The sequence below is a fragment of the Mauremys mutica genome, chromosome 2 (assembly GCF_020497125.1).
Source record: "Mauremys mutica isolate MM-2020 ecotype Southern chromosome 2, ASM2049712v1, whole genome shotgun sequence".
Lineage (NCBI taxonomy): Eukaryota > Metazoa > Chordata > Testudines > Geoemydidae > Mauremys > Mauremys mutica.
Genome location: NC_059073.1, coordinates 62542766 through 62556482, shown reverse-complemented (window position 1 = coordinate 62556482; position 13717 = coordinate 62542766). Strand labels below are relative to the sequence as shown.

Below are 13717 nucleotides of genomic sequence, written 5' to 3'. Positions count from 1 at the left end.
ACCCACTACTTGGGAGATGGATTTTTTTTTGATGGGAGCCTTATACTCTCCTCTCACAATTAAGGCTGAGCCCCCCACAAGCCTGGGCTGTCTTTGTCTTTTCCCTTGGGTAACAGTAAGGGAAATGTGGGAGACACTGTGTGGGTTTGTCTCTTCACCTTTTCTTCCCTTAAGCACTAAGAGGACTAGCATCTTGGGTGGAGGGCATGGGTAGGTCCAGGGGTTCCATTTCACTCCCTCTTGTTGGGACACTGTGGTTGGAAATATACCACCTCAATGTGGAACCTAAAAAGAGGGTCTCTGAATATTGTTTCCCGTTGCAAACCTTAGAGCAATTTGAGAGACCCAAACCTTTCATTTGTACCCACAAAATTCGGCAGGGGTGTCTCAGATTAAAGGTCTGGGTTTAGACATGCACTTACATTTTAACACCCCACATGTACAGGATGGATGTGTTTGTGAAGTTTCCTGTCAGATTCCTGAAGTGTCTTCATTTATTATACGAATCTGAACTTCCAAGTGCAAAGAGTAATCCTCATGACCTGGACAGATTTAATAGCTCCTTTAAAACAGGACAACTCCAACCAAACTATTATGTATGTTGATAGTGTGCTTGGTTGTGTGTGTAATGTTGAATATAAAATATGAGTGGATATAACACGATTACCACATAGAGCCACAGGTATTTGCCTGTACGTGGCAGAATATAAAACGTGAAGCTATAATATATATTATATACATATTGGTATAATGTGTGTGTTAATAATTATATATGAAGAGGGGGATGCGTGGGTTGAAGAAACCACTTTCTGGCTGCTTATTACAAAGCAATAAACAACAGCCTGAATCCCAGCAGTCTAGCGAGCCTGGGACATTTTAAAGTGAATTCTTATCCTCTCGAGTTGGAGATCTCCAATTAGCCTCAGACTCAAGCGCACAGCGTGTGTGTGAAACAGGCAGTTGCTGGCACGCAATCTTTCCCAAGGTTGTGCTTCCTTTCCTTTTTCCTGAGATTTGGCGCAGGGGGAAGGGGTCGAAGTCACATGGACACAAAGCTTTTGATTAATGTCCAAGCTGCCTGGGCTGCTGCTGCTGAAGCCTTCCAATCTCGCAGTCACACAGAGCGCTGGGAGAGCCGGAGCCAGTGACCACTCATTTCCTACAGGCTGTGCCCGCTTCCTTGCTGGAAAAGAACACACGCAGTTGTGTTGCTTTGCTCCTCCGGCTCTCAAAGCACTTCTTGAGCAGGGGAAGAGCGAGACCGGTTAACAGCCTGCAAGCCACGGAAGACCAGCCCCCCCGCTATGTAACCGAGTGGGGTCTTTTGTTGTCCCATCTGAACTTTGCTAGAGGAAACACCGAGGCAGCTTTTCCTATTGGTGGCTGCAAACAGCGGAGGAGCTGGGAGAAGCAGGAGCTGGGAGCGAGGCTTCGCTTTGGGGAACAATGACAGAAGAAAGCAAAGGGGAAGGGAAAGGGGAAAGCGGGAAGGACCCGGAGAAACAGCTTCGCCTCAGGGTGTGCGTTTTGAACGAGCTTCTGAAGACTGAGCGGGACTATGTGGGCACTTTGGAGTTCCTGGTGTCGGTGAGTTAAGTTCCACGAAGCCGGGTTCATTGGTGGCTAAGGGAACAAGAAGTGACTTGTTGAACAGGAACAACACCCCCCTTCCCGCCCTCACAGGTTTACCAAGGGGGGGGGGGGCAACACCAAGGAATTGGGGCTGTCGCGCGTGGGGGAGAGGGCGAGAGACCCAAACAAACGCGCTCGGAGGCAGAGCCGAGTGAAACAGTTTCCCTGAGTCAATCGGTTTATTGCAAGTAGCTGTTGTTTTGCTGTTGCTTTAAAGAGACTGGAGCGAAGTGGCTTGTAAATGGCTGGCCCTGGGTGCGCGTTTGCAGGGAATTTACCACGAGACAAACAATTAACCTGGGACTGGCATCCAGGAATAGAGAGCAGTGAGATCCAGGTACACTTTGTTCAACGATCTTTTCAGTCTTCGCTGGTTATCCAGACGGCAGCGCAGTGCAGTCCCTTTACTTACAATAACTCTTGAAACATAGTATTCTGGTGGGGGGTAACAGAAAGAGCAAAGGGGGGTTCTGATCTACAGCAGCTGTTGAGTATTAAAGCCACATGTGGCATTCACCCCTTCCTCTACCCCCATATCCTCCAATTTAAACCAGGCTTTGTAATGTAGTGGTTGGATGGAGACTTGAAGGAACGGTTATTTAAAAAAAATGCATTTTAGAGTATGTTGTAGCAGCAAGTTTTAGTTTCATTCTGTGCCTTAAAATCAGTGTTAACAACGTGATCTACTGTAGGTTCAAATCAGGTAGTTGCAGAAACTTTTGCTTTCTGACGAAGTTATCCTTTGGTATAACCAAAGAAAGTACTATTTCCACTATGGAATGATAAGACAAACATCATAACATTTCTTCCCTTTCCCATTTGCACCCAGCATCAACAGCATCACTTTAAGGCCTCTTTGGGATAAACAAATCTCAAGTCATCTGCTTAGTTTTCCAGAGGGTCTTCCATAATAGCCCTGACATTCTTTTCTCTCCTCCCCCACCCCCTCTGAAGGGACAATCTTTCAAACGGCAAAGTTTCTGCTTTGTTTTTTTGAGATCTCTGAACTTTCTGCTTCTTATCATGGCAAAGGAAATTCTCAACTTGGCTGTGGCAAGGAGAATAAAAGCACAGACAGTGGAGTGAAACAAGATCTACAGAGTAGCCTTTTTCTCCACTTGTTTATGTAAAATGATCAGTGGTCCAATGTATTTTGCTTTTATATTTGAATATTAAAAAAGAGAAAGTGGTAGTAAAATTGTACTATACTATGCTTCCATTTAGCAACCATGCTGTGCTTATTGGCACAAATATTTGATTTTGAAGTGACTTTGTCCAAGATTTGGTTTTCAGCTCTATATTTGATGTACCTCACAATAATTATAATGTTTACATTTTCACAAGTGACCGGTTATTTGGGATACTCAATCTTTGGGTATCCAACTTGAGACTCCTTATAGGGTTTTGGTTTTCAAAGAGTGGATTCAGTTCCTCCCCTGCCTGATGTGGAGCAAGGATTTGATGTTGGGTCTTCTCACTTCCAGGACGGTCCCCTAACCACTGGACTGTGGGGTATTCTGGGACAAGTTTCTTACATTGAAGCAGTTCCAGAGTGTATAAATTATTAAACATCCATTGGAGGAGAGGGAATGGAATCTGGGTCTCTATATACAGTGGACCAGCTTCAAAAAAAGTGATTGAGAGACACCTTCCCCAAAATACCCAATAGCCTGGTGGTTAGAACACTCTCCTGAGAGGAGGGAGGTACAACTTCAAATTCCTGCTCCACATCAGGAAGAGGTGGGAATTGAACCCTGGTCAGTGTGCTTACCAATGGGCTAAAAGTAGGGTGACCAGACAGCAAGTGTGAAAAATCGGGACAGGGGGAGAGGTAATAGGAGCCTATATAAGAAAAAGACCCCAAAATCGGGACTGTCCCTATAAAATCAGGACATCTGGTCACCCTAGCTAAAAGTTATAAAGGGGACAGTAGCTTCAATTCCTTCTGTGTTTTTTGAAAAAGGGGATTAGGTGCCTAATTCCAGGAGAGGGTTCATGACTGAGAATCCAGTGGAGATAGGTGCCTCCCTCTGACCCAGATTTAGGTCCCTAACTCCCTTTGAGGGGTAGTGCTTAGGCCACACCCCACTCATATATATATATTTCCTATTGGTTAGCTTAGGCAGCTCTCTGCTCAGCATGCTGGCCTTTGTGGATCCCATTTTTCGGTGCCTCTCTAGGTATAGAGATCTTGGGCATCTAGTCTGGAGCTGTGGATTCCACTGGGTGGCATGGCACAAGAACATTAGGCAATGGAAGGCTGAGCACTGTGACACTTAAGACCCTTTGTGGATCTATCCCTTGGTGCTTTAAAACATTTTACTGGTTGAAATTAACAGGATCAGAAAATATTTGCCACATCTTGAGATCAGGGCCTATTTTTGTGAGGCCCACAGAATGCAATGCGTTATGCTATGTTTGGAGAGGCAACTAGCTACAATTACAAACATTACAACACAAGAGACCCTGGTGTATATGGCAAGCTAGTTTGACTAGACAAGATGGTGCAGAAATTCAAGTTGTTAAGAATGGTCATATTTTCAGACAGGTTAAATACAGGAAATAAAAAACTAGCTTGGTAAATGAAAAAGGCCAAAATTAATAGGGAAAACTTGTATGAAAAACCCCAATGAGGCTATTGTGAAGAAGTGGGAACAAAGACCTTTAAACCATGAGAAATTATTTGATGGTGTCATTTTTCTCATTTTGAAAGTGAATGCAATGTTAGTGAAAGATTTGGGATTAACAACATTGAAGATTAGAGTCTTTTGTTTATCTGTAGAACTGGTTCAGGTCTGGGGTGGTTTCGCTGTACTACCCTGTCAATGGACTTCAATCAGGGACCCTCACTTAGGATAAGAGGGTAATTTGTTCTCCAGGCCCATTCAATCCTTGGAATTTTTGCTAAAACTGTCAAAGTTTATCCGTTGCACAGATGTTTTTTATGCTATTTGCATGCCCATTACAAACTAGACTAAGGTTACTATTTCTTGTTATAGGCACTGTGCTGGTGCTCATCATTGTGGTATCTGATCACTATTTCACACAGGCTATTGTGTCAGTCAGTATAACTTTCAGTCACTATCAATCTGGGCTAGATTCCAAGAGGTAAAAGACTCCATACCCCATTTTACCAGCTGCCTGATAACATTTTTTTGTTAACATTCGTCGCATATGATTCTGAACAAGTTCTGTTAGGAATAACAATGTCAATATAATTCCAATACTGGAAATTACATGAAAATATTTGACATCTCTGTGGTCATGATGGTGATTTTTTTTACATTTTTGGTGAGCTGACCTGTAGAAGGGCTCGGCTGAGGCCCGTCCCGCTGCGGGGCTGTGGGGGATCCCACCGCCTCACAATAGTTCGCTATGGGCCCCGGCCCTGGGTCAGGGCGGGGCAGTAAACAAACAGTCTGGAGCTCAGGTTTCTGAGCATCTGGTGCGATGGGGAGACTGCCACCCATGAGTGGGGTGGGAGGGGGGACACAGGCCCACTCACTTCACTGCGTCCCAGCCCGGGGCCCTAGCAGCAGCAGGAGACTCGCTACTGTGTCAGTGGGGATCCTGACCGTAACACACTGACATGGGTTCTGGCTGAGCTGTGGCCAGACCAGGGTCGATTGTCCCTGGGCTACTTCCAGACTCCCCCTCATAGGGTACCTGGGTTAGGGTGGTGTCCTCGATGGTGCTGGAAACCTCCGGTTCCTCTGGGTAACAAGCGAGCGATAGGCTTGGCTGCTCCTCAGAGTAGGTGGCAAGAGATAGGCTGGGCTGCTCCTCAGGGTAGCTGGCCAGGGGTAGGCTGGCCTGGCCTGGCCTGGCCAGTCCTTGTGTCGGCTGCAGCCTGCTGACCTGTCCCAACCCAGAGCTAGGCCACTGGCATCTGGCCTCTCTGGTGGCTGGCTTTCAAGTGAGCTCTGCAGTTGGGCTTTTCTACTTCCTGTCCTGCGCCCTGCCCTCTGGGGGGCAGGCACAGGACCCAGTGGTTCCGCCCACGTTGGTGCTAGAGGAGGCTTGTCCCTCCGCGGGGCTGTGGGGTATCCCACCACCTTGCTACATGACCTATAAAATATTCAGGAAGGAATTTTCATGTGGCCATTCTATGCCTTGTAATCAAATGTGCCCTGTTAAGGAGTGATAACACAAGATGATTTGAGCAGCAATGACTGGAATTCTGTACCTGTTATTATAAATCATAGTTCCTGACTCAGGAGGAATTGGTAAAAGAAATAGACAATAGATAACACAGGGTGGGGTTTGTGTGGGGAAATAACATAAATCATAATAGATTTATCAGCCCTAAAGTAAAATTCCTTCTAATGTTAAAATTGAAAACCTGAAAGTCTGAAGACATTGACACAGATGCTTCTTCAAGACCTAGTGAAGTAATTGGACTATATACAATAAGTAGGGCCCTACCAAATTCACGGTCCATTTTGGTCAATTTTACAGTCATAGGACTTTTAAAATAGTCAATTTCACAGTTTCAGATGTTTATATCTGAAATTTCACGGTGTTGCAACCGTGGGGGTCCCAACCCAAAAGGAGGTTGTTGGGGTTGCAAGACTATGGGGGGGGGTTTGTGGGATTGCCACCCTTACTTCTGCACTGCTGCTGGCAGGGGCACTGCCTTCAGAGTTGGGCAGCCAGGGAGCAGCGGCTGCTGGTTGGGTGCCCAGCTCTAAAGCCAGCATCAATGGTGATGCTGGCTTTAGAGCTGGGCAACAGAGCAGAAGTGAAGATTGCAGGGTATGGACAGTGGGTTACCATATGTCCTGGTTTTCATGGCGGCCTTCTGCCTGGGTCAGCATTTGACAGCTGGGATCCCAGCCGCTTGCTCAGGTTGGGGGCTGACAGCCACCCTCACTTGTGCGCTGCCTTCAGAGCCGGGCTCCCAGCCAGGATCCATGGAGCTTCCTGCAGCTGCGGAAGGTTCCTGGAGGTGGGTCTGACCCGGCTCTGGGAGCAGCCCCCGTAGGGGAAGAGGAAGTCCCATTCCCCCCCAGGCTAGGACTAGCAGCTGGAGCCTGGCGCACAGTAGGAGCCCTTGGCTGGAGCGCTCCCAGTCCTTCCCCTCTCCTACAGTAGCCAGATTCCACGGTCTGTGACGTGGTTTTCACGGCCATGAATTTGATAGGACCTTAACAATAAGGCACTGTAGTCTTAGGCCTGGTCTACACTACGCGTTTAAACCGGTTTAAGGAGCGTAAAACCGATTTAACGCCACACCCGTCCACACTAAGAGGCCCTTTATATCGATATAAAGGGCTCTTTAAATCGATTTCTGTACTCCTCCCTAACGAGAGGAGTAGCGCTAGTATCGGAATTACCATATCGGATTAGGGTTAGTGTGGCCGCAGATCGACGGTATTGGCCTCCGGGTGGTATCCCACAGTGCACCACTGACCGCTCTGGACAGCAATCTGAACTTGGATGCAGTGGCCAGCTAGACAGGAAAAGCCCCGCGAACTTTTGAATATTTCCTGTTTGCCCAGCGTGAAGCTCCGATCAGCACGTGTGGCGATGCAGTTAAAAATCAAAATAAAAAAAAGAGCTCCAGCATGGACCATGCGGATGTGATCGCTGTAAGGGCAGGCAAATGTGTTCTATCAGCGCTCCATTACAGAAGACGAAATTCAAAATCATTTTTAAAAAATTCTCCACACAGACGCCATAGCAGAGACTCAGCGCACTGCTGCGTGACAAGCGTAACGGAAAGCCAAAGAATCAAATGGACGCTCATGGAGGGAGGGAGTGGGGACTGGAGGACTCAAGCAATCCCACAGTTCCTGCAGTCTCCTAAAAGCATTTGCATTCCTGGCTGAGCTCCAAATGCTTCTAGGGTCAAACACATTGTCCGCGGTGGTTCAGGGCATAGCTCGGCAATTTACGCCACCCCCCACCCACCCCCCAGAAGTGAAAGGGAAAACAATCCTCTCTTGACTCTTTTACATGTCACCCTATCTTTACTGAATGCTGCAGATAGACGCGATGCTGCAGCAGTCAACACCAATATCCTCACTCCCCCCCCGCCATGGGTGGCTGATGGTACAATATGGCTGATATCCATCGTCATCATCAGCCTTTTGGCACATGGGGCAGTGCAAAAGGACTGGTAACCATGCCGACTAGCATCCAGTGAGGTCAATCATGGGCGCCTGTGTAAAAAAACTCCTAATTTTTTCTGGTAGATGGTGCAGTATGGCTGGTAACCGTCTTCATCATAGCAACAGGGGGCTGAGCTCCATCAGCCCCCACCCTTCATGTGTAAAGAAAAGATTCAATTGTCCCTGGACTAGCAGTGGGATGCTGGGCTCCTCTCCCCCACACTGCTTAATGTCCTGTCTGGAGTATCATAGCAGCTAGAGGCTGCCTTCCACTCATTTCTCACTAACAAGTAACTGTGTCTTATTCCTGCGTTCTTTATTACTTCATCACACAAGTGGGGGGACACTGCTACGGTAGCCCAGGAAGGCTGGGGGAGAACGGAATCAACAGGTGGGGTTGTTGCAGGAGGACCCCCTGTGAATAGCATACAGCTCATAATTTCTGCGGGATCTGACACAGATCAGCTGTGCTCTCTGGTTCTATGATACAGTGGTTCTCTAGTACACTTGCCTCATATTCTAGGAGGACTGATTCTATTTTTAGATACCAAAAAGGAGGGATTGACTCAGGGAGTCATTCCCAAGTTTGGCTTTTGCGCCCCCGGCTGATCTCAACCAGGGGCACTTATGACAGCAGCAGATGGTGCAGTGCAAAAGGACTGGTAACCATGATCATCTTATTGCCAATTTATGGCATGGTAGATGGTACAGTATGGCTGATAACCATCTCTGCTGTCATGCAAAAGCAAATGCATGCTGCTGTGTAGCGCTGCTGAATTGCCTCTGTCAGCGGCATCTAGTACACATACGGTGACAGTCACAAAAGGCAAAACAGGCTCCATGATTGCCATGCTATGGCGTCTGCCAGGGCAATCCAGGGAAAAAAGGCGCGAAATGCTTGTCTGCCGTTGCTTTCCCAGAGGAAGGAGTGACTGACGACATTTACCCAGAACCACCCGCGACAATGATTTTTGCCCCATCAGGCACTGGGATCTCAACCCGGAAATTCCAAGGGGCGGGGGAGGCTGCGGGAACTATGGGATAGCTACGGAATAGCTACCCACAGTGCAACGCTCCAGAAATCGATGCTAGCCTCGGACCGTGGACGCACACCACCGATTTAATGTGTTTAGTGTGGCCGCGCGAACTCGATTTTATACAATCTGTTTTGCTAAACCGGTTTATGTAAATTTGGAATAATCCCGTAGTGTAGACGTACCCTTAGTATGTATCTGAATTGTAAAATTCTGCTTGCCCATTCACTGAGAATATTTTGGTTAGATAAATAAAATACCTTTCTCCCCCAGTCATTCCTCATCCATCATTATCATCATGGCAAGGAAGGGCAAGAAGACTTTTTGTTGGGGTTGGTAAATTTGTATCACAGTTTTGCCAGGCTGATGTGTATATTAAGTGAAATACAGCAGAGGTATGTCAAATTTGGTAAATACTTTCATTACTGAATTGGGCATGCTGTCACGTCTATATGTGATTTCTCATACCTGCCTATTTTTGGTGTTTTTAGCTTACACACATCACAGGTCAATCTCTGAGAGGGCCAGATTATATTAAAATTATTCTTTCCTTTTTCTGAGTTTTCTGTGTGACAAACTTTAATAGCATGTCATATATAAATTCAGTTGATACCTAACTAGTAACTGGACATTTGGCCCCGTTTCAGATAGGTACTTAAGCACTTGCATAACTTTAAGCATACTAGTAGTCTCATTGCCATGAATAGGGCTAGACATACACTTAAAGTTATGCATGTGCTTATGTATCTGACTGAAACATGGCCTTTATTGTTAGAATATTTCATTCTAGCATTTGGAGTTTGAATTGGATGCCAATATTAATTTGTTATAGGAAAGTTAAGTTAGTGTAACTAAAGAACACTAATAAATACTGCTAACATTACTGCAAACAATAAACGTTGTTATCTAAGGCACTACAGCATTTTTAAAGGAGATCGTGTTTCTATAGCTAAAGAATACTTTGAATTACTTGAAGTTTCTGAGTACTACATCACCAACCAATTGGCATTCAGAGTTCTCCAACACTTGGAAGTATAGCACTTTATTTTGCTAATCATGCCATTTCATACAGCTCAAAGAACATTAGAGAATCCTGACTTTTCCAATGAAAGGGAAGACTGTATTTAAAAGCTATAAACTACACTTTCCATGACCCCCCCCCTTCTGGGTGTGGAGTGGAGGGAAGATTAGTCACTATTCTGGAGGAAAAAAATAGGAATGATATTTAATATAATGTCATTGGGAGTTTATGGTAATGGTGCTTTTTTATTAACCTTTTTGTGGCTTCATCAGTGTTAACATCGGTCATGAAATGACATTTTAGAAAATACAATAGATACCCTTAATTGTCTGTGTTCATTTATATATGATACACTATGTAAAACTAAAATTGCATATTTTGCTTTAAATATAGAACAGCAAGCTAACTTGATCTAAACTGAATAGGCTTTTTTGGAATGACTTTTCCGGACCCATGTTACCATGGGCCCTACACAACTCCTTTTGGAGTCCAGCAGTGCTTCTCTACACATTAGCTAAAGGAACGAATTAAAAAATGCCAGGAGTTCTGTCCCCTGAGATTTAAGGCTCTGGGTGAAATCCTGGCCCCATTAGTGTCAATGGCAAAACTCAGTGGGGCAGGATTTCACCCTCTGTGTTTCTAGCAATGAGGAGCTCGGAGACTGAAATGAGATTCCCCAAATGGTAGTGCTGCACAGTGCCATAAGCTTCCTGGGCCTCTCACACATGAGTTACTTCTGAAATACTCTTTTATAGTTGTAGTTTGGTACAAATTTGCTAGGAAAAATATTAATCAATTACTATAATAATTAGTGACTTCATAATAGTATGTATAATTGCATTTATATTTTATAAAAGGTTTTTGAATGAATGGAAGGGAAGGATTTTGGCTGGCTGCATTTTTTGATAAGATTATGTGATTTCCTTTTCCTCTCCTCAGTTTAACTCCCCCCTCTCACCCCTCACAAATTCTATGGCTGCTACATCATAAAAAGTCAAAAGGAAGTGCAAACACAATTGCCATAGAAAGTCAACATCTTTTTCCATTCACTTCCAGTTTCTGCTGTTTTTTAACTTGTCTAGGCATTACAAAGTGAGGAAAAACCTGAATATGTTATGCTATTCTTACTCAGGCAAAATTAAATATCAACAGCACCACCTGTGGCCTTTATCAAGGTAAATGATAAGCTGTATTAAAAGTGGTTTATTTATTTCCCCATAAAGGAAAACAGTTAAGATATTTTACAAAGTTTATTGTCAAGAAAGGTGTTTCCTATCTCAACGAGTTAAGGACAAGGTTCACTCGAGGACTGACAATAACAAAAAGGCCAAAGCTTTTAAGGGGGCTGTCTATTAAGTAACTTATTTTACTTTGAATACACTAGGTTATACTACACTGTACTCGGTACACATGTCTCCTATTTTTAATTGGTTTTTCTCCTTGGTCTGTCTTTGCTGTAGACTACTATAAATGCATCTTTGTTGTAATCTGTTTTGGAATGAGCAGGACTGTTACCCTTGAAAAATTCAGGCCTATCTTCTCTTCTGGAAAATGTTAATATGGGGGAGGAAATAAACTGACTGAATTTCTGGCCTGATGGAGAAAGGGAAATTGGATTTGAAAGCCTCAACCTCACAGAATTTGTCTTGAGTATAAGCTAAGCACTGAAAAAGATACAGAGCAAGAGGACAGGAACAGTTAACTGTATACAGTTGGCTTCTGGTGCCTTCTGCAATTACGGTGAAGTTTCTTGGTTCAGCTCTCTAAATTTTTACACTACACCTATCACTCTGGTTGTATCTGGGTATCTAGTTAGTTTTTTGTGAAGATATTTGGGACTATATGCTAACTTTTTGTATTTATGCCTATGCATTTTTCCCCATCTGACCTTAAAAATGGCTGGGCAGATTCATAGGCTTCTTACATAGGCTATAACAGTTTCCTTTCAAAGATCTCTGAATGTTTTAGTCATTAATAAATTAAGCCTCAGCAACCTTGCAGATGAGGAAGTTTAGGTTCATTCATAGAGAGATTGTGAATTTGGGTCACAGAGGAGGTTGGTAGTAGAGCTAAAAATATAACCTAGATATCTTGGTTTCCAGCCCTATGTTTTAACTACAAGGCTGTTTTTTTCTTATGTATATTTGATGCTAAAAAAATGTTTGCCCACTAAAAACATCTCTGAGAGATTGTGTAAGAATAATTTTTCAAAGCCAGTTTCATTCTGTAAAAATTGTATTGCTACCATACTTCTATGTAGGCTGTTTACAAGCCAAGTTATCTATGATACATCATTGTAGGGGCAGAGCTAAGATTTTAGAGATCGCCACTGTTCCTGCAATGAAATAATGTGAGGTTGTGACTGAACTCCTGCCTCCACTTTGTGCTCTTGGCAGCCTGGCTTCAATGCATTTTGTATGCCAGTCTGCTTTGAAGTAGCTCCTGCCTCCAGCTGTCATTGTCAGGTGTGTCATAGGTCTCACCCCCACTTGGAGCTGTTGGGCTCCAATGTGGGGACCTGACTTGGTTTCCCTCTAAACTAAAATCCTAGTTTAGATCTAGTAAGCTGCCACCACTCAATCAGATATGTGGATTGAGACACAGTCCTTCCCCAAAATCCTAGGGATTCCAAGAGCCCCAAATCCATGGAGTTCTTACACCCAGGAGAAATAAACCATTCCCCCTGCTTCCTCCCCCCTCCCTTTTCCTAGGAGAGATACCGGGATCTAACTACAGTGGGATACCTCCCCCTTCTCTTTCCCTGAGAATCCACCCAAGGAAAGACCAAACAAGTCCTTAATAGAAAAGAATTTATTAAGAATAAAAAGAAAGTAACTTGTCTCTGTAATCCAAGATAGAACAATACAGGGTCTAAACTTATCAATCTCTGGAGAGAATTCCCCCTCCCCCCCTTTCTCAGTAAAAGCAATATCAGCAAACAGGAATAAAGAATTTCCTTTAGCAAACACACAATTGCAAATGTAGAAATCAACTCATAAGACTAATTCGCCTTTCTAATTAATACTCACTATTAAATAGTAGAAACTACTCCAGGAGAACTTGGAGACATGACTGACCTCTCTTAGATCCAAAGAGAGTTCTCTGAGCAAAACAGGGAACACAGACAAAGGCTTCCCTCCACAGAGATTTGAAAATAATCTGTTCCTTGATTGGTCCTCTGGTCAGGTGTTTCTCAGGTCACTGAGCTTGTTAACCCTTTCCAGGGAAAAGAGACCTTAACCCTGATCTGTTTATTTATGACAAGGTGTATGGGTGAAGCCTGCTAGGAAACTAGCTCTGCAGGAGCACGAAGTAGAAGTACCATAGGATTTGTAGCAGGTCAGAGCAGAGGTGCAAGAATTCTGCTGGAAGGTAAAAGTCGGTTAGCCTTGAAGAGAGCAGTTGTGGAAACAGCAGAGAGAGCAGAGGTTTTACTCTACATTTGTTTCATTGAGGTACAAGAGTAGCTGGTGGAATGTCTTTCTGAAAATGGCCCATGATAAACCACCTATTCTCTACTCTTTCCATTGAGGCACTTATTAAAATTTTAAAGTTGGCTTTGAGCAGAAGTACTCCTGTGATCTATTAGGTTTCCTCTGGATAGGTTTTCCTATATTTTAACTTTGAAATGAGTATTTTGCAATACTCATACTTGACGTTTACATGCTTCATATGTTTAAATGAAATTTTGCTTTGTAATAATCGCTGAAGAACAAGGCCAGCACCACTTGCTCAACTAATTTATATTAAATGCACTTCATATTTTATTCCTCCTAAAGATATTGATGGCATATTGGACTGTTCAAACAGAATCATAATCAAACATAAATCAGTAAACAAGAATTTACATTTGTATTTCCCATTTTTTTATCAGAAATAATCTTTGAGGTTTAAATATGGAAGTTGTATGTCTGAAA

General features: G+C 43.9%; 1 protein-coding gene across 4 annotated transcripts in view; it reads left to right on the top strand.

The window, feature by feature from the left end:
* The first annotated feature begins 980 nt into the window (after positions 1 to 980).
* Positions 981 to 13717, top strand: part of PREX2 (phosphatidylinositol-3,4,5-trisphosphate dependent Rac exchange factor 2) — a 290676-nt gene continuing 277939 nt past the window's right edge. For 2 of the 4 annotated variants that reach the window (XM_045007664.1, XM_045007665.1), the window contains exon 1: positions 981 to 1587. In XM_045007664.1, the coding sequence (XP_044863599.1) occupies positions 1447 to 1587 (141 nt within the window). In that variant the 5' untranslated portion in view covers positions 981 to 1446. The remainder of the gene's footprint in view (positions 1588 to 13717) is intronic. The other 2 variants (XM_045007663.1, XM_045007662.1) reach the window with 2 other exon arrangements.